The following is a 20963-nucleotide window of genomic DNA, read 5'->3' as shown; positions in this document are numbered from 1 at the left end:
GTCTGCCACTTTGATACTGGTTTTCATACAATTTGGGGACCTGAAGATAAATTCTTCCCTGCATTTTCTGTTGCACGCAGCAGTGATTTTCAAGGGATGGGTCGGGATCCAGCACTGGGTGGTGGAATGTCAGGCACTGAGTGTCCTTGCTGCAGGGGGATCAGGTGAGTGGTGGTGGTGGTGGGGGGGGAGCTGAGGCAGCTTCCTGCCTGTCCTGGCACCACAGATTGCACTGCGCCCCAGAAGTGGCCAGCAGCAGGCCTGGATCCCCGGTGGCGGCGGGGGAGAGTGCAGAGGGCGCCCCACACTGCCCCTCCCCCAGCACTAGTCCCGCACTCCCACTGGCTGGGAACCTGCTGCTGGCTCTCCTGGGGCGCAGCATGGTCTGCGTTGCCAGGACAGGCAGGAAGCTGCCTTAGCCCCCTGTCCACTGCACCGCTGAGTGCGAGCTGCTTGAGGTCAGCACCTGCTGCCCCAGCCCTGCCCCCCAAAGCGGGAGCCACCTCCGATGCCCCAAATCTGCATCCTCAGCCCCCCCCCCCGAACCCCCCCTCCACACGGTGTGGGGGGGGGCGCAGCCACGATTTGCTTCTACTAGCTCATGAGAAAGTTTGTTGCACCCACTGGCCTGGGGGGGGCACGCGCCCCCCCGGACACTGCCCCCCCAGGGCTCGGACGCTCAGCCCAGCCCGCAGCGCAGGGTCCGGCCCGGGCTGCGCGAGCTGAATGCAGCCGGGCGCGCGGCTCCGGGGGCGGGGCGCCTGGGACCGTGTTATTTGCATATTCGCTATTTGCATACTGAATATGCAAATGCAGGGCTAGCGGCGCGCCGAGCGTGCGGGCCCGCGGTATAAAAGGGCCGGGAGGGAGGCGCTGCCCTAGCGCGGCCCGGGGGTTGCGGCTTTGCACCTCCCCTCCGGCCGCTGAGCCCGGGCCGTGAGCCACCGGACAGGCCAGGAAGGAAAATATGCGAACGGGGCCACGGAGTTGCCAACTCTCCCGGCCGGGCGCCTTTGCTGCCGCCGTGTCCGGTCGGGAGAGTTGGCAGCCCGCGGACGCCACGCGAGCATGGGAAGAACGGCGGGGGGCAACGGCCCTCGCTCTGCGCATGCCCCGGGAGTGCGCTGCGCGCGCCTCGACCCTTCCCAGCATGCCCGGGGCGGGGACTCGCAAGGGCGGCGGGCCGGGCCTCTCGCGAGATTGGAGCGCGCGCGGCTCTCGCGAGAGGTGCGTGGGGACGCTCGCGCGCGGCGGGGTGGCGGGCCGCCGTCATGGCCGCCGCGGGAGGGAGGCTGCCGCCCGAGGGCCGGGCCAGCCTGGCCGCCTTCCTGCTCGGCGCCTCGGTGGTGGCGCTGCCGGCCGGGCCCGGGCTCCAGGGGCGGGCGGCGCTGGCGCTGCACGGGGCGGGGGTCAACGCGCTGCTGCTGCTGCTCTACCGGCCGCCGCTCTACCAGGTGCGGGCGGGGCCCGGCGCCCCCCCCCCCGCGGCCGCTCAGCCGGCGCTTGGCGAGGGCGGGGCGGGCCCGGCTGTGGAGCCGGGGGGGGAAGCTGGGCCCGGGCGGGGGGGGGGGAGGAAACGGGGGGGGGAAGCTGGGCCCGGGCGGGGGGGGGGGAGGAAACGGGGGGGGGGGAAGCTGGGCCCGGGCGGGGGGGGGGAGAGGAAACGGGGGGGGGAAGCTGGGCCCGGGCGGGGGGGGGAGAGGAAACGGGGGGGGGAAGCTGGGCCCGGGCGGGGGGGGAGAGGAAACGGGGGGGGGGAAGCTGGGCCCGGGCGGAGGGGGGGAGAGGAAACGGGGGGGGGGAAGCTGGGCCCGGGCGGGGGGGGGGGAGGAAACGGGGGGGGAAGCTGGGCCCGGGCGGGGGGGGGGGGAGGAAACGGGGGGGGGGGAAGCTGGGCCCGGGCGGGGGGGGGGAGAGGAAACAGGGGGGGGAAGCTGGGCCCGGGCGGAGGGGGGGAGAGGAAACGGGGGGGGGGGGAAGCTGGGCCCGGGCGGAGGGGGGGAGAGGAAACGGGGGGGGGGGAAGCTGGGCCCGGGCGGAGGGGGGGAGAGGAAACGGGGGGGGGGGGAAGCTGGGCCCGGGCGGAGGGGGGGAGAGGAAACGGGGGGGGGGGGGAAGCTGGGCCCGGGCGGAGGGGGGGAGAGGAAACGGGGGGGGGGGAAGCTGGGCCCGGGCGGAGGGGGGGGAGGAAACGGGGGGGGGGGAGCTGGGCCCGGGCGGAGGGGGGGGAGGAAACGGGGGGGGGGGGGAGCTGGGCCCGGGCGGGAGCTGCATCTCTGTTGATTGCTCGTTGTTGTGTGCAGATCGCCATCCGAGCCTGCTTCTTGGGCTTTGCCTGCGGCTGCGGCTTACTGCTGAGTTTCGCACAGTCCTCGTGGCAGCACTTCGGCTGGTAAGGAAAGGGTTTGGGTGAGCGGGGCCCAGGGCAGCTGGTGTGTCCCAACACGGTGACTGTGGTGCGGGAGACCTGGGCCTGCCTGGCTCTGGTCCTGTTGCTCATGCTGCATCAGCAAACCTGCATCATTGTCACTGAGGAGAAAGCCAAAGATTGAACAGGTCTGATTCCCTCCTGGCCTTTGTCGCAGAGTGCTGCCCACTGGCAGTTGAGAGATTTCACATGCAGGGTGCTTACATGTCCTCACATCAGTGGCGGAGAGGTGACAGATTGGATAGTCTATTCTAGAAATCCTAGATTGAGGGAAATGTACCATTTGGTTATTTATTCAATACTCCTGCTTTTGCAGGATGTGTGCGCCATTGTGGTATTATTACTTACAGCAGTGGTGAGCAAACTGGCCCGCATGCAGCTTATCAAGCTTCTGTGTGTAGCCCACAAGACATTTTGTTTACTGTGGTCCACACGCAAGGGTGTCAGAATGTGTTGGTTTCTGTCCAAGTAGTGTTTTTCCTCCCCATTGGTATTACTAAAGTAACATGCATGTTAAGTGAGGTGCATGCTGATTGCACACAACATTGACTGAGAGATGCATGCCCCTTCTGCATCCAATTGAAGCACTGCTATGGTTCTGTCTGCACACCCTGCAAATTTTAGGTATGCAAGTGCAGTTAACAAAACTAGCTAATTCTGGGAGGCATTCTGATTACTGCAAGCTTGCGGCCCACTGAGATGAACGCGGCCCACTTACTAGCCTACATTGCCCATCGTTTCCTTACAGTCTCTACCTGCTGCTGTGGTCTGCTTTATATGCATTAGGTAAAACTTTATTACTAATGCGTGAAGCATCCAGTTCTTCCTAAATGAAAGTCTTAACAGTTTTGTTTTTAATATACATGTATATGTAACCTTATATAAATGATATGTTTGTTCGTAACATTTGTATAGATAGTGGAGAATAAGAGTTGCAGAATTCTAGTTATGCTGCTGAACGGTCAACAGAGTACCCTGGATTTCAAAACAGGATTCCAGAAAAAAACACAGCAAAATGTAACTGGAGTTTTTCAATAAATTAAGTTCAGCTTAAATTTGGGTGGTTTCTTCTTTTCTAGGTATATGTGTTCCTTGTCACTGTTCCATTATTCTGAGTATTTGGTGACAGCGATCAATAATCCCAGAAGTTTGTCCTTGGACTCTTTCCTCCTAAACCACAGTTTTGAGTATAATCTAGCTGCTCTCTCTTCTTGGATAGAGTTCACAGTTGAAAAAATCATTTATCCAGGTCAGTAGCTTTATTTGAGGTTTCTGGGTAAGTTTTTTAAAAAGAATAGTAATTGCCCCAGGGTGAATATAGGCTGTATGTCACAGGAGGGCATATACAGCATATTTTAAGCAATTCATAAAGGAGATGCATTCCTAGGATTAAATTATTTTGATGTGTTTGGTGAAATCCTGGCCCTGCTGAAGTCAATAGGTGTTTTGCCACCGATTTAAACAGCACCAGGATTTCACACCTTGTGTATGGGTATGGCTCAGCATGTTGGTGTTTAAATACATTTTATGTGGGATTCTAACAAAGCATGGTAAAGGATGAAACCTGGGAGTTGCACAGCTAGGCTTGATAGTCACATCTAGTAATTCTGTCTTGGGTTGTCTAAAGAAGAAGAGATTTTTGAGTAAACTGACAATTGTTACAAACACTAAGCCTGCTGTATTGACTCTTGAAAGTGAGTATAGTTTTTAGGCAATCTTGAGTACCAGTGAATGATTAGCATTCTGTTTATATATAAAAAAAAAAAAACTTGGAAGTGGAGATCTTCCTGACTGGATTTTTGTCAGTGCTCAAGCAAGATTCATGTTACCAATAAATAACAATTATTTTGTGATTCTTCATCTTTTTAGACACTTTTTTAAACTAGTTTTCTGGAATGGGAGACGTACTTATGGCTTCTCCATTTCAAACCCCCTAGGTTAGACCAGAGGGGGGTTGTTTTGGCTTCCTCGGTGCTGCTCTTGAATTGGTGGGGAGAGTCTTAGTGCATACTTTTTCCTCTGAGGACTAAGCATATTAACTGCAACCAGTTTGTAAAATAACAAGACAGTGTTCAGTTCTAGGGTTAGATTCTCTTTTAGCTGTGTATTCTAGCCACTCTTCCTTTGCATTTGGATTTATCAGGAATAGTTAAGAGACACTGCCGCCTTGTCAGTATAGGTGAAGAGTAAGTAGTGCATCAGACTGCTGTTCAAATGCTTTGTTTAGTTTTTATAGACTAAAATTTTAAAACACATGCTGCATTTATGTTATTCATTGTCTTAAAACAACAAGAGCATGCCTGTCAGTCTCTTGGGGATAGTATATAATAACTTTGGGGCTTTGATGCATCAAGTTAGGTTAATTAATTTCGAGGGTACACTCACTCTGCTCTAGACCTCTAACCCTAAATTTCCTTTTTTACCTGCAATAAGAGAACTTTTAAAACCTGTTGTGACCAGTACTTATTCACTTGCAGAAATGAAGCAGATCACCTGGCTCAGTGCAGTAGGGTTATTGATGGTGATCTTTGGGGAATGTCTGAGGAAAGCTGCCATGCTCACAGCTGGCTCCAACTTCAACCATATTGTTCAGAATGAGAAATCGGATACTCATACTTTGGTGACAAGTGGGGTGTATGGGTGGTTCCGGCACCCATCTTACGTGGGATGGTTTTACTGGAGTATTGGAACACAGGTATTGTATAAAATACACTTAGCTATCTTGATCTTCTAGTTTTTCTTAATGCTACCCAGAGTCTGTACCTAATCTGTATAGCAAAAGATCAACTTATAGGAGTCCTGGAATGGATTTTGACACATTCTGTCTTCCACCAGCACACTTTTAGCTGTCAGTCATGAAACTGCTGGCCTCTGAACTCTCCATCTTGTGAGTTGGGAAGACCCTATATCCTTAATTTTCTGTATGAAATAAGCAGAGGCAATGGAGCATGGGTTTGAACTGGAACACTTTCAGAGGTTCAAGGTGTGATCTGCTGCTAGCCATGGGACCTTAAAGCTTCCAGGGTGTTTCCAGACCTCCCTTTCATCTTTACTTCCAAAGTGTCTTCCAGTAAGCCATCAGACTTGCTTTATTCTTTTTAAATATTAGTATTGTACAGGACTGACAAGTAAACTAACCCATTTAGTGTGTATAAAATCTAGGTCCAATACTTGAAACCAACTATAGTACTCTTGTAACTTAAAATGTCAGTGCATTAGATATTGTAATTACGTTAGTTGAGAACAAATATAGAGCATCAAATATATAAAACTTAGTCGTGTGTTGCTGTCTTTTTTTTTTTTTTAAGAGACATTCTAAATATGCAAACCATGTATGCATTAGTCAAACACTAGAATAAATTGCCAAGGGAGGTCGTGGAATCTCCCCCGTGGAGATATTTAAGAGTAGGTTAGACAAATGTCTGTCAGGGATGGTCTAGACAGTATTTGGTCCTGCCATGAGGGCAGGGGACTGGACTCGACCTCTTGGTCCCTTCCAGTCCTAGTATTCTATGATTCTATAAGCTCTACAACCTGAATTCTCTTAGAAGCAGCACACTCTTTGGGTTTGGTATTACAGTAGAAAGAAACAGCAGTGCTCTTCATCAGAACTCATTTATAGATGGACTTGGAATGCAGAGATTATTCTTATCAATAACAATTCTAAATATTTGTGTTTGGAGAACAGGGACAACTTAAGTCTTTCTGCAAATATGTACTTGTGGACAACTAATGAAACTTCACTTGTGTTTTTCAAACAACTAACCAAAATCCTTTCCCAGGGTGAACAGTTTTGCTAGCAAGGCTGAATTGGACTTTAATAGTTTGTGTCCTCTTGCAGGTCTTACTCTGTAATCCCATCTGTGTTGTTGGCTACACTTTAGCTTCCTGGAGATTCTTCAAAGAGCGAATAGAAGAGGAGGAGATGACGTTAATTCATTTTTTTGGAGAGGAATACCTGAAGTATAAAAAGAGAGTGCCATCAGGTCTGCCTTTTATCAAGGGAATCAAAGTGGAACTGTAACGTGAAAAATCAGACTAAGCTCCAGGCATCATATGGAAAGGAACTATGCATAGCACTATATTGTGACACACTCTAATAGTTGCCCATGTCCATTTACTGGTCATCTGCTGGAGAATCGTTAGAGGCTAGGCAACTGGAATGCCTTCCAAATAAACAAGAAGCTCAGTCAAGATAGGTGTTCTTAGATGTATAGGGGCGTTTTTGGGATTATTTAATCTATAATGATCCTAAAATGTCATGTAATGCTGGCGAGAAGATGACTCACTCTGCCTACAACAGCTGAGTTGTACTGAATATGTTGACAGATTCTGTTGAAGAATGAGCTTTGCACTTCCTAATAACTACCATTGCACTTGAAGGGTGCTGGTTCATATTTCCATGGTGAAACTTTAAAAGTCAAGCTTTTTGACAATAAAAACACTCCACAGCACAGCTTTAACCTCTCTGGACCTGACTTTACAAACCTGCAGTGTGTGGAATTCCCACTGAAGTCAATGTGGTAATGTCCTGCTTGGAGGGCTTTCAGAACTTGGCCTTTTATGTCTGTCTTTTAAATGCATGAATTTGCATACTGTTTGGGAGATATGCTTTCCTGAAAGATTGGCAGTGTGGCACAAAGCACTGTCTTCTGATACAATGTTAATAGGGGGCTTTCAATATGCAAGCTCTCTTAAATCACAAATCTTTAAACACCACAAAAGCATAGGCTAGATACTTTCTAGGTTACATAACTCAGTTGTTTCCATCAGTTTAGTGCCATGAATTTACGTTTCATTATTGCTTTCTCATTTTTTCCATAGTACCCTTGGCAAATCATAAACTTGCTTCTGTAAAGCACACTCTTCAAATTCATGAAAATCGTGCTGCATTCAATCCTATTCAAATAAACTGTTAGCTCTTTCTCCACTCAAACTTATTTTCTTGAGTGAATTATAATTCAAAGAAATTACAGCTTCCTGGTTTTTGTGACACGCAGGAAAAGAGCAATATATGTCAGACTTGTAAAAGGCTGTAGGTGGTAAGAGTCTTGCCAGGTTTTAGAATACATCTTGGGTGTTTCATCTGTACAGGAAATGCTTCCAGAAAATACACTAATGTAAGAAGGTATTTTTTGGAGTAACTGTGGTGATAGTCTAAATATTCTGGAAATGATTTATATTCAGATTTTGTGGTATAATTTATTTTCTGTTACTATATACCAAAGATGGTCCGTTTCCTTGATTCTAGATAGACTTCCTTGTAGGAATGAGAATTGCATATTGACAAGTAACAGCTTGGCTTGAAGTATTCCCTTAATTAGAGCACTGGTAGAAGCTTCTGTTGGATTGTAATTCAGTAGAGTGTTTTGTTTTGTTTTCATGGTGCTATTGACTATCTGGGTTATTTAGAATGCTTAAGTTTAGGCATGCTGAAATACCACTGGGAACACACTAGTATTAAAATGAGGTATGTACCAAACAAATCCCTGTAGACCTGAATAGCAAGAGGTATAGGGACAAATTGTTAATCTCTTTCCCTAAAGTGTACCGTATTTTCTGGCGTATAAGACGACTTTTTATACTAAAAAACATCCCCCAAAAATCGGGGGTCGTCTTATACGCTGGGTATAAACATACTGTAGCTTCGGCTACATACAGAACGTCCCTGTGCTGATACTGTATGTACCACGCTGAGCCAATCACGGCAAGCAGTGTCATCTATTAATGCATACAAAGCCTGCTCGGATTGGCTGAGTCAGAGAGGCGGGCTATTACAACCTTTGCCAATCCGAGCAGGCTTTGTATGCATTAATAGAATACACAGGATGAACATGATGAGGATTTTGAAGGATTTTAAGTACCCGTAAGTCAAAACCATTTTAATTAAAATTATTTAAATCAAATCTGATGTTATTAAATGGTGTTGCCTCGGAAGGGGGGGGTAGTCTTATACGGCGAGTATAGGCCAAAACCTATGTTTTAACTGGAAAATTGGGGGGTCGTCTTATACGCCCAGTCGCCTTATACGCCGGAAAATACGGTAATTCTTTTCCAAGTTAAGTTTTCAAATTTCATGGCACTTGCTCAATTGAATTCTAGTTAAAATATCCACTGAGATTCAGTATGAGATTTAATGTATTGGCTTTTTTGCTCGAAGAAGGGGTATAAAACTTCAGCAGGGCTGTATTTGACTAATGTTGTCTTTCCTCTGCGTAATTATATGTAAGGATTTGATTCCTGTACAGATTGTTTTTCCTTTGCAGTAGAAGTGCCTGAAATGTACTTCTGAAAGTTATAAAAGTTGCTATGTGGCTGTAGCCTTGAGGGCGGGGGGCTGGACTCGATGACCTCTCGAGGTCCCTTCCAGTCCTATTATTCTATGATACCTCAGAAGAAATCTCAAACCAGTTAAAAATCTTAATACAAATGGGTTTTTTTGCTGAGATGAGTTTTCCATTGTATAAATATTTCATAACTACAACTACTATTGATAATATTTACCTTCTTTGTAAAGCACTTTGAGACAAAGTTGAAAAGCATCGTACTATGAGCCAGTGGGTCATTTCGGGTGATTGTGTACACATACTAGCGATAGCTCCATGAGAGGTAATGCAGGGATAAATAGCCTTGTAACCATGATAGCATGGGTAATGGCAGTGGAGGTTCAGGTGAGCCATGCAGAATACAAACCTGCCAAAAACTGATCTGTATGCGTTCCACATGGCTCGACCAGGCTTCCACTGCAATTGGGCTGTTGTGGCCGCATGGCTCATACTTGCTGCTGCAAATGTGTACATGAGCAGGGGAATCAGGCTCCTAGCTCATAGTATAGCCCTGGAAATAACGAGGTATACTCAAAATGACCCAGCAGAGTAAACTTAAATGTGCTCTGGACTTCATTTTGCCAGGTAATGGAGAAAATGCATTAGGGACATGGTTTTACATAAATAATTAGTTAGGTCAAACTGGTGGAGTGACACAGTGAGAAATGCCTTGTTTAATCATGTGCTGTGTATCACTCACTTCTGTGGGTCAAATATCTCTAACCCTAAACATTTTATGCTGCATTACTCCTTGTCTCATTGTTAGACTCGAGCTCACATCTTTCTCACATGGCTGTTTGAGGTCTAGTTTGGAACAAATCCCCTGTTCACCACATGAGCCTGCATACGTCTACAACTACTGGACAGCTGTTTCGGCAAGTAAGTTAGCTAGATTTCATGGGTCTTTCCTCTTAGTTGAAAAATCATCGTTCAGTGAGACTTCTCATTCTTTTGTTAGTTTTTGTGCTTGATTTTGTTCTGGCCAGAAAGCAAACAGTCCAGTAATTGCTTCAATGTAAAACCGAGAGGCTGGGCTCTGAATGTCTGGATTTGAAATAGGCTCTTAGCTGCTAAAATTTACTGCTTTAAACTATTTAGCTAACTTAGTGGGATGGAGTATGTAAAGAAACACATTTTGTCGTCTTTTATTAGCACTTCTTTGGGAGAGTTATTGTCTTTTGACTTTCCATAAATGGCTTGCTTTCCATCACTTAAACAGGCCTGTCACTGATCTCAAATATGGTGTCATTACAGTAATTGCTCGTTTAACACATGCCCACTTAACACGTTTTCGCAATAGCACGACTTTTTTAGGGAACATTTTTCGAATAACACGACCGTCCCCAAAATAACACGAAAATAATCAAGTGGTGGACTGCTTCGTGTGGCAGTATAAATTGGTGAAAACAGTGGTAATACGCATGAGCAGATGAATTCACATGGTCACAGTGCTCCTCCACTCACTCACGTGTTTTATCTTTGTGTTTTAACAAACCGTGGTGACTTGTGTTGTTAGATATCTAATGTTGATGTTGATGACCCAGCACCAACAAAAAATTGACTTTGCCACCACTACCTGAAACCAACCCCCATCTTTTCCGCTATTTTTAATGGGGAAAATTGACCCCGCATAGCACGTTTTCGCTTAGTACGAACACTTTCAGAAATGCATCTGTAGTGTTAAATGAGGAATTACTGTACTACAGTTATCCTTTAGTTTTGGGCTTTATCTACATGTTACATTTGGGTGTTGACTCAGAACATTTGTAGCTGTTGCAAGACATCAGCCACTTTTTTTTCTGTGTAGCTGAAGATTTTGCCTAGCATGTACCAAATCTCAGGTTCTGTTAAATAAGATCTCTGTTAGGATGCATGTTCACGGTGAGAATGCAATTTTTTTAAGATTGTGTCTTTGAATGAAAGAGCTTTGCATAGCACAAACATATATAATCAGAATATGAATGGGCCCAACAAATGATTTACTTGGTTGACACAGTGGTCAGTGAGAGCCCTTTTTTCTCCAGTGGCCTTGCTGATATTTATTTTAGTATTATGACAGTGCCCCAAAGTTCCTGTTAATTGTAAATTTCAGGCTAGAATTTGCACAAAAATCAGATAGGATCCCGTGTAGGATCATTCCCTGGGTGTGGTTGGTTAGAAGAATGATCTTTACACGTCTCGATTATGACACATCTTTCAAACACCTAAATCACTTTTGAAAATGAGGTGCAGAGTGTTTTTTTTTTTTAATAATGTCCCAAGTCAATTTGAATTGCACTAATGTTCTACTTCTGGAGATGGCATAGGAGTATGGATCTTAGTACTTCATCTTGTGGTATAAATATCTGGAATGATTGCTGCAGCCCTCCTTCCTGAAGGAAAGGGGAGTCAGCATTTACAAGGAAAGGTCTCCCTTTGTTCACATTTATTTATTAATCAATAAATTGTCAATGTATTTATTAATAAAAATAGATCCTGTGGCACATGCTTCAGCACTGAGGCTATTTTTAAAAAAAAAAATCAAGACAGGTAATCAATGAACAACTTCTAGTTCTGTACCCAGTGAATAAGAGCTTGATTCTGGTCAGTGGTAGCCAAAGTCTCGTGTTAGCAGTTATGAAGTCCTGTGGGAAAGGACTATTTATGCAGTCTGGGGAAACCTCTTAACCACTAATAAAGGGTAGCATAAAATTCTGTGCATTTTGAAGCAGTTGACCAAATTAAGTTTGTCAGATGTTTGAATTGCTGGCTCTCTGCCCCTTTCTTACTAACAGATATAAAGGGCACTGTCACGAGGTACAAGTCCTACATTTTTGGCTGAATGTGTTCAATAGATTTCAAATGTCTTCCATAGGATGTTTTTCATGTCACCTTAGTTTGTATCCCCTGCGGTGTTTGCAATTTTAAGCCAGTGCGGGGAAAATTGGAAAGTGAAACATCTGTCCATTTTTATTGTTCATAGGCTTGTGAAAGAGTGATTAGCATAAGCTACACACTGGAAAGTCGACTATTAATGGATGTTGGGAGTGAGGAGCAATGTTCCTAACTCTAAATGTTACGTGCACCAAGGAGCTTGTGCATGTGCACTACGAGTAGAAACACATTCTCCTGGCTGTGGGTGCTCTTTTGATCAGTTGTACAGCATTTGAATCTCTCCTTGGTGGTTCACCTTACAGGGAACACTGAAGGGATTAGTAAGAACACAGAGTACTTATTTATCCTAATGTCCAACAGAAAATAACGTAGTCCCCCCTCAAATTCCTAAAATATAACATGTTTACAAAAAGCCACAGTTTTAGGAATTTAACTTTGCCTTGGTTCCTTGACTTACTCTGTGCTATAAGCAGAACATGCAAGTGTTGGCTGACACTGTTGGTCAGAATACAGTTTTCAGATAATGGCATCGAGTAAGTGTTCCTCTATTGCACTTTCTTACAGTCTGGAGTAGTTTCTGATCTCACTTTTTAGTTATTCGGGAGTTTGTCGTTGGATTGGAATATGATGAAGTTGTGTCTTGCCTTGAAAACACCTTAACGTTCCTGGTGCAATAGGAGACTGTTACCTTGTTATAGCATCATATGTTTGAAGTCTGTGCTGAAACCGTTTACTAGAATCACTCCACAATCTATTTGAGCTTGCTAAAACTAACCCCATTAAACTAATGGAGTAGTTCTACACTTTTTCTTAAATATCTGTAATGGACATTTCTTTATTTAAAAGTTCCTTTTGCAGAAGTTGAAAATTCTTTCCATTTATTAAATAAAACTATACTAGATTGAAATAACCCAAAAAGGTGTGGTGATTGTATGGGGAAACAAATTCTCTCTGAAATGTATCAAAAGGAAATTTATCTGATCTTTTGAGAAGTCTGCTAGTGCGAGGAGTGTTGTCCAGTATGCCCTTTAATTTTTCCTATGCATGTGTGGAATACATTTTGTGCCTAAAGCATGTGCAGATGTGCACCACCAGTAGAAACATGCTGCTGGCTGTGGTCAGTGTGCCAATCAGTGGCGTGGCATTTGGATCTCTCCTGTGTGGCCAGCCAAGCACTCACTTAGAAGGAACATTGGCATATGAGTCAGTAACAATCTGGCCATCCCAGAATTCCCTGGTGGTGTAGTCATACAGTATTAACAACTTGCACTAAGTATCAAGAACTGACATTTTATTTTATTTTTTCAGATTTGTAATATACACAGCTGTGTACATCTTGTATGGAAAACAAGACTTCTGAACCATCTACAGCATAAAAACTTAAAGGAAATATTGTTGTCCTACAGGTCTCATTACACGACAGTGCAGAAGTGCTAAAAAACAACTCTCCAACATAACACTACATCATCACCCCAAACCCCCCACAAACCTCCCCAAAACCCAGCCTCAAGGCTATGCAAGGTGACTCTCTTTGAGGAAATAAAGAATTACATTCCACTTTGTAAAAAGGATACATTACTTACTAAGCTACACTTTGAAATAAGCTGTATTCATCAGGGTGGGGAGAAGGTAGAGGGAATAAAACTTACATAGAGCTGGCAGTTTCCATGCATTTAAAATAAACGATACAGTGCCATAATGTCAAAATTAAGCTTATTAATACTCTGCTTTCAGCAGCTGAAATAAAGAATTACTGATATTTCACACCTAGATCTTTTCAAAGTTTCTATATGAAGGAGAAGGGAGACCAATTCCAATGGGGGCCTACCAAAGAGTTCCTGAACTTCTCTGCTGCACAAGAGATTTTTTTTGTTTTCTGATACACTGTATTTTTCTGTAACATTGTTGAAAATACAGACGGCCCCCAACATGCAACGCCATTGCTTCCTGGGGAAGTGTCGCAAGTCAGGGGCGTCGTAACTTGAACCCTCATTTACTTCTCAGGAGGTCGTGTGTCGGGGGTTTCTTGTATACAAATAGCCAAAGAGATTGGCCTGGGAAATCAGACCCTAACTAATTTAAAAACCATCTGGTAATATAATGAAAACAGTATTTAGATTCACTGAGTTGGTGAAGCCTCAAAACTCAATTTCATCAAAGTAAGATTGGAAATGCTGGTTCTCCCCATCTTGTCAAGTCTTTATTTCAATGGATAGATCTTAACCATAAATGTACTTGAGAAACTCCTACATAGTCTTTTGCTTGCATATATGAAATGCAAAGTGGTGCAATTTCTTGATACTCTGCTTGTCTAAGTTGCAAAATCTTTCTGGCTGGGACTCTGTCCCACTTTTCTGTTTGGTTCTGTAAGTGTCTTTGCCACCGAGGATCCCCTACTGAATGTTCAGCGTTCGGCTGTCCACTTTGGGATCCAGCGCTTTCTCCCTGTTGTCTTCCAAGCTTCTTGTCAAGTCGTTCCTAGAGCAGAAAAGGCACCTTGGCTAAATCACAAAAAGATCGAATTGTCAGCTGGCTCAAATATTTTAACACTCTTATTTAGAAGAGAGATTCTAGGCAGTCTGCTGCTGGCTTGGGCAAACTTGCTATGCAAGTTTTATTCTTACACTTTCCATGTTTCATAGAACACTAGAACTGGAAGGGACCCCGAGAGGTCGTCAGATCCAGTCCCCTGCCCTCATGGAAGACCAAGCATCATCTAGATAATCCATAGTAGATGTTTATCTAAACTGCTTTTAAATATCTCCAGTGATGGCGATTCCACAACCTCCCTAGGCAGGAAGTTTTTCCTAATGTCCAACCTAAGCCTTCTTTCCTGCAGTTTAAGCCCATTGCTCCTTGTCTTATCCCCAGAGGTTAAGAATAATAATTTTTCTCCCTCTTCCTTGTAACACCCTTTTAGGAACTTGAAGGCTGCTGTCATGTCCCCTCTCAGCCTTCTCTTTTCCAGGCTTAAACTAACCTAATTCTTTCAGTCTTCCTTCAGGTCATGTTTTCCAGACTTTTAATCATTTTGTATGCTCTTCTCTGGACCTTCTCCAATTTCTCCACATCTTTCTTGAAATATGGCACTCAGAACTGGACACACTACTCTAGTTGTGGCCTAATTTAGCACAGAATAAAGGGGAAGAATGATTCCTGTGTCTTACAACATTCCTGTTCATGCATCCCAGAATCAGGTTTTCTTTTTTTGCAACAATGTCACTGATTCATATTTAGCTTGTGATCCACTATGACCCCTAGATCCCTTTCTGCAGTACTCTTGCCTGGACAGTCACTTCCCAGTATGTATGGGTGAAACTGTTCCTCCCTAAGTGGAGTACTTTGCATTTGTCCTTATTAAATGTTATCTGATTTACCTCTTGACTATTTCTCCAGTTTGTCCAGATCATTTTGAATGGTTACCCTGTTTTCCAAAGCACTTGCAACCCCTCCCAGCTTAGTATCATCTGCAAACTTTGCAAGCATGCTCTCTATGCCATTATCTAAATCTGTGGTGTCCAACACACTAGCCACATGTGACTATTCGCTATAGCAGTAGCCATTATAGTGGCAGCTGCTTCAGAACTGGTTGGACACCCCGGATCTAAATTACTGATGAAGATCATGAACAGAACCGATCCCAAAATTGATCCCTGCGGAACACCTCTTGTTACGCTCTCCCAGCATGACCATGAACCACAGGTAACTATGCTCTGGGAATGGTTATCCTCCCAGGTATGCACTCACCTTATACTAGCTCCATCTACATTGTTTATTCATAATGTCATGTGAGACCCTATCAAATGCTCTAGGTACACCACATCCACCGCCTCCCCCTTAGCTTTCTTTGATAGGCTAACAAGCCTTGTGGCTATCCGCTTGGTTTGCCATGATTTGTTCTTGACAAATCCATGTGGGCTGTTACTTACCATATTTGCTTTCTTGAGTCTGGGTAGCAAAATTTCAACAGCACATGCCATGTGGTTGTTTTTAAATAACATTTCTAAGTTCCAGCCATTCGAGTATGTAAAATGCTGGAAATCTGCATGGGATGACTAATCCTTAACTGGGTCACGTCAGATTAAACCAGGCTCCAGTTACAGTAGTTCTCTGGCAATGGACCCCAGCCATTAACACTTGGCACCTGTAGGGAATGCCCCAAACAATGCTGCTTGCTCCTCTGAGGTACATTAAAGATACTCCATGCAATCGCTGCTGGCATGTAAGGGTACCACTGCAAGGTGCTTTTAGTGGCTTGCTCCATCTCCCCATATTTTCTTTCAGTTGCGGCAATGCAGTAGTGGATGGCGGGATACTTGGATATGCTACTTTCCTCATTCATGAAGGGCAACCCCCTTCCTCTTTTTCTCCCGCCTTCCTTGTTCTCTCCACCAAGTACTTTGAACAATTAGGTGGTGCATTTACACACTAGTTTCTCAGGGTTATGTAACTCAGGATTTTCTTTAGCATCTATTGCTGCAGCTGCAGCTTCTCAAGGAAGTCTATATGGTTTGAGAAACAAACTCATGGTTTAAATATTACTGTAGATGAGTTCATTCTTTTTAGTTACTGTCTTGTGTTTCTGTAACTTTGACATTTAGGCCAGGTCGACACTAGACCTGGAAGTTGGCTTAAGGTATGTAACTCCAGCTACATAGAATACGGTTGCTGGAGTTGGCTTATTCTAAGCCAAGCTTGGTGGTGTCCCCACAGCGGGAGGCCAATGGGCACACATGCTCCCGTCGACTTCCCTTACTCCTTGCATCTGTGAGGAGTACAGGCGCCGGCCAGCCCTGCCCTCAGTGTTAAATTTATGGATCTGTATTAGACCTGCTCAATTGAACACCAGAATGTTGTTCGCTGGCGTTGAGTGAAGACGTGGTCATGGTAGAAAAACAAATGTAAGGAATGTGGTGAAGAACTGTTTTTGCAGCTGGAACTCGGAGGTGGAATCGGTATGTAAATTGCTTAAGCTGGAATTCAGCCAGGACAGTCTGGCGAAAAAACCAAAACCACCACCTTTTCCTACCCTAACGCAAAATGCATGGCGATTGCTAATAACCGCATCTGTTCTGTGTGCGCCTTTTGGCAGCGCCTAAGCATAAGTCTATATTTGGACTTGATTTTAACAATTTTTGTTAATAGTCTCTAAGGTGCCACAGGACTCGACTTAAAAATCCATGGAATCATGAGCTTTTGTAGGTAAAACCCACTTAAAACACCACCCCCCAAATAAAGTTTTGCCTCTGCAAGTGAAATCCCACCATAGAGAGTGGAAATGTGGTGCCAACACACCAAACAGCATTCGCACATGCTGACTTTTAGCCACAAGGCTGTGTCGACGCAGCCTTGTTGTTGACAGCTGCACAGTGTCGACATACCCTGCTGCTACAACCGGCAGCACTTAGTTCTCTGGAAGTCTCCCGTTTGTATTTCCTAACTTCAGTCATTTAGTTGACAGTTTTATGTGGACGCTGATGACTAATCTGTCAGTGGATGGACTCATTCTGGTGTCAAGTATTCAGAGAAGCCGTCAGCATTTCAATCGTTCTGCCCGTCCCGCTACCTGTGCGTTGTGTCGCTGGTCGCTGTGCTGTCATCGTAAATTTTGAGCAGATTCTCTGGCTGGTCATCCTTCAGTTCCTTGGGATCTTGTAGTCTGAAGTGAAATGAAAAGGCGAGTGAGCTTGGGGGTTCCCTGGGACCCGCAGCAGCACAAGAACGACAAATTTTCTGTCCACAGAAGCTGTGAGGCGTCAGCAGGGCAGTACAAGGTTCCCTGTGCTTCCCTGCCACTGTGGCTCATCTCCGAAGAATGGGATGACACATCTGACAGCTTGCTCTCCGTGGGGTCCCTGCTGAGGGCTAAGTCGACTGGGCACTGGCCTGAGACAGACATCCACTTTAAAGCCCACCGCCCCCCCAGGCCTCTCCTCTTGGGGAAACAGCTCTGTGCTGTCCTACCTGGGCTCCAGCCGTTCCTTCACCTTAGCGATGGAGCGGACGTAGGGGGCAATCTGTTTGGTGATGGTGGTCAGGTAGCTGTTCTCCTGTTTCAGCTGCAACAGGTCATGTAACTGCGCTGCATGGGAAGGGAACACAGCGTAACGAGATCCAGCCACTCCAGAAACTGGAGCGTCCCTCCTGACTCTAGCTGTCTGAGCGGGTGGTGTTACAACGTGCGAGGAGTTTCTGTGACGTCAACCAGTGTGTTCTCTGACCTTGTAGGTCTCCGAGGGGCTCGTTCTGTGCTTCTACGCTTTCTGCAAAGCCTGGATGTGGTACACCCCAACCAACCGACACTCCAGAAGCTCCCATCTCTTTGGGCTGCAGTTAAGCAGCCATCTAGGGGAGAGAGCTGCAAAGCTATCGTGCTGCTTAGATACTCTCGTCTTTGAATACCCCAGCTTCCCTCCAGACTCTGCTTTTGGAACTGTGGGGTTTTCTGGCTTTTGCTCATCTCGCTGCTTTCTGGGCTCTGGCCATAGTGTGGTTGGAAACTGTGTTATCACCTCTCTGCAATACAGGGGAGTTGGGGGGGATTTGCCTGACAGTCACCCATCCTGATTTATCTTCTCTAAGGGTCTGTCTAAACTACATGGCTCTGTCGATGGAGCCATGTAGATTAGGCTGATCGGCAAAGGGAAATGAAGCCGCGATTTAAATAATCGCGGCTTCATTTAAATTTAAATAGCTGCTGCGCTGAGCCGACAAACAGCTGATCAGCTGTTTGTTGTCTCAGCGCACTAGTCTGGACGCTCCCACACCAACCTGAAAGCCCTTTATCGACCTCCCCGTTATGCCTCGTAGGATGAGGTTTACCAGGGAGGTCGATAAAGGGCTTTCAAGTCGACAGGGGAGTGTCCAGACTGCCCCAATCTGCTGACAAACAGCTGATCGGCAGAGCGGGACAGCCATTTAAATTTAAATGAAGCTGCGATTATTTAAATCGCGGCTTCATTTCCCTTTGCCGAACAAACAAATCTACATGGGTCCGTCGACGGAGCCACGTAGTCTAGACGTACCCTGACAGAATATGCTCTGAATGGGTAGGGGTGGGTCTTAGTGGGGTGGACCCTTCTTGCCTCGCTCCTCAGCGTGGCAGGAGTGAGAGGGGTAATAAGTGGGTGGAGGGATTGGCGTGAGCGGGAAATGAGGCTGATCCCTCTTGCCCCCTCCCCCCCATGTGGGGAAAGACCTTGCTGTGCTTAGGGTGGCATTCCGGTGCTGGAAGCCCCTGGAGCCCAGTGTGGAGCAGCAGAGGAGCAATGGAGCAGCGTTCCCCGTTTGAAATGTCCCCTTTAAGCCAGTACGTGTGCCAGCCCACGTGCTCCATGAGCCCTCCCGCTGCTCCGCAAGCGCGTGTCAGTGAGCGGGGGAAGGGCGTGGCAGCACGCGCACTCAGCGGGTTAGTGGGCAGAGCGCTCACAAATACCTTCATAGATTTCCTGCTCATTGGCCACCCTCTGACAGGTTTCCTCCCAAATCTGAAACACAAAGTGTGAGCTGGGCAGCGCGTTGCTAGAGGGCTGGAGTGCCTGCTCTGAGGGACGTTGGCCGAGCCTGTTCCTCTCCCTGCCCAGGCTGGGAGAGCTACGTGCTCAGCCGCGCCCCACGCACAAATCTCACCGCAGCAGCAGCCCCGTTCGCAACACTCGAGAGTCTGGCCCTTTTAATTGTCCTAGCAGCTCAGGCTGTGGCCACGACGGCACAAACCTACCTGTACCGCTGCAAACTCTCACACAGCTGTTCTCCGCCAAAGGGAGAGAGCTCGCCCATCACGTAGTCATGCCAGCCCCCATGAGCGGCGGGAGAAGCTCTTCAGCAACCTAGCTCTGTCCTCAGCGTAAGTTATGTCCCTCGGGGGTGGCTAATTGGCACCCACTGAGTGACAGAACGTGTCAGCTTAAGCTGCAGCCTAGCCCTAGCCTGTGTGGAGCTGTTGCAACACAAGAGTAGGGCTGGTGTCTTTCTGGCAAATCCTTCATAGGACGGTGATAGAGATGCAGCCGTGTTGGTCTGGTCTTGCGGAAACAAAAGACAGGACGATGCAGCACTTTAAAGACTAACAAGATGGTTTATGAGGTGATGAGCTTTTGTGGGCCAGACCCACAACTCACCTGAGGAAGTGGGTCTGGCCCACGAAAGCTCATCACCTCATAAACTATCTTGTTAGTCTTTAAAGTGCTGCATCGTCCTGTCTTTTGTTCCTTCGTAGGACTGGCTCTGCCACTCGTTTGCCCCAGACCCCATCCTTCCTCAGGATCCAGCCTTTCCTCTGGGTAAATGGGGATGAGGCTGGTGCTCCCTGATGCCCTTCCTGCTCAGAGATGCCCCTTGTTCTCTCCCGGGGTTTGGCACCATCACGAGTCCACCACGAGCGCCGCTCTGCGTTGCGCTAGGGAAGCTGCTCTGCTGGCAGAGGGGCTAGCGTGCCCGCCCCGCCGCAGGACACCTACCTCCTCAAACATGCTCCGCATCATTTCCACCGACGAGTACTGCGAGGCAATCTGCACATCCATCTGCAGGGATTTCTGCAGGATCTCGCTCATGATCTCGGTCTTGATGAGGGAGTGATGCTTGGTCAGGTCACGGTGCAGCTCCTGTACCTGGTCCTTCAGGTTCTGGATCTCCGTTTGCAGGGTCTGCATTGGGAAAGGGAAAGGGGTGAGCTCCTGCGGCATTTCCCTTCCATCCCGCACAGGCAGCCAGTTTGGTTACAGAAGGGGAAGGAATGTGGCTTGTCCAGCCTCTCTCGATTTTCGCGCTAATGCTATTTTCTCCTGTGGAAGCACCATCTTACCATCAACACGTAGGAGAGTCTTTGGGACGAGGTCACCGCTGACGGGACACAGGGCCTGGCAGTTACATACGGTACAGAAGAGCTCTTCTAAGCCAATGGACTTTGCAGGTGCCAAGGGCAGAAGTGAGCACGGTAAAACTCCTTTCTGACCTCCTGCACGGGTCCTAGACCTTCCCCAAATCACTCCTAGAGCAGCTCTCTTTCTGCTAAAGCATCCAGGCTCGATTTAGAAAGATCAGTGATGGAGAATCTGCCACAACCCTTGGTAAACTCTTCTAATGGCTAATTACTCTGTTTAAAGAACAGTACATTCAGACTGGAAATAAGGCATCAGGTGCTTACAGACTGTAATCAAATTGCCCCTTAACTTTCTCTCTGTTAAGCTAAATAGGTTGAGCTCCTTAAGTCTTCTAGGAAGAGAAACAGAACCAACTCACCTGATTTTCCCGTGTAAGTTCCCATGGCTGGTAGGGATGTAGACAAGTAATCGAGTATACGATTAACCGATAAGCCTATGTTTATCTGCAGGAGA

General features: G+C 46.6%; 2 protein-coding genes across 5 annotated transcripts in view; one reads left to right on the top strand and one right to left on the bottom strand.

The window, feature by feature from the left end:
* Positions 1–1233: 1233 nt before the first annotated feature.
* ICMT (isoprenylcysteine carboxyl methyltransferase) lies at positions 1234–13196 on the top strand. Of its 3 annotated transcripts, XR_012897340.1 has the most exons (7): positions 1234–1454; positions 2304–2392; positions 3508–3677; positions 4906–5123; positions 6270–6951; positions 9521–9633; positions 12937–13196. XR_012897340.1 is itself a non-coding variant. In XM_075906589.1 (5 exons), the coding sequence occupies exons 1-5, from the start codon at positions 1272–1274 to the stop codon at positions 6450–6452; spliced, it is 843 nt and encodes a 280-aa protein (XP_075762704.1). In that variant the 5' UTR covers positions 1234–1271; the 3' UTR covers positions 6453–12546. The 3 variants fall into 3 exon arrangements, 1 of the variants encoding a protein (XP_075762704.1); XR_012897339.1 differs by having other exon boundaries at positions 6270–9633; XM_075906589.1 differs by lacking the exon at positions 12937–13196 and having other exon boundaries at positions 6270–12546.
* Positions 12609–20963, bottom strand: part of RNF207 (ring finger protein 207) — a 46116-nt gene continuing 37761 nt past the window's right edge. The window contains exons 15-19 of one of the 2 annotated variants that reach the window (XM_075906588.1): positions 20088–20273; positions 19064–19115; positions 17593–17710; positions 17195–17287; positions 12609–14129 (exon numbers count right to left, since the gene is read on the bottom strand). In XM_075906588.1, the coding sequence (XP_075762703.1) occupies positions 14096–14129; positions 17195–17287; positions 17593–17710; positions 19064–19115; positions 20088–20273 (483 nt within the window). In that variant the 3' untranslated portion in view covers positions 12609–14095. The remainder of the gene's footprint in view (positions 14130–17194; positions 17288–17592; positions 17711–19063; positions 19116–20087; positions 20274–20963) is intronic. The other variant, XM_075906587.1, reaches the window with a different exon arrangement.

The sequence above is a fragment of the Pelodiscus sinensis genome, chromosome 23 (assembly GCF_049634645.1).
Source record: "Pelodiscus sinensis isolate JC-2024 chromosome 23, ASM4963464v1, whole genome shotgun sequence".
In the NCBI taxonomy this organism is placed as follows: domain Eukaryota; kingdom Metazoa; phylum Chordata; order Testudines; family Trionychidae; genus Pelodiscus; species Pelodiscus sinensis.
This window is presented reverse-complemented; position numbering and strand designations above follow the sequence as displayed.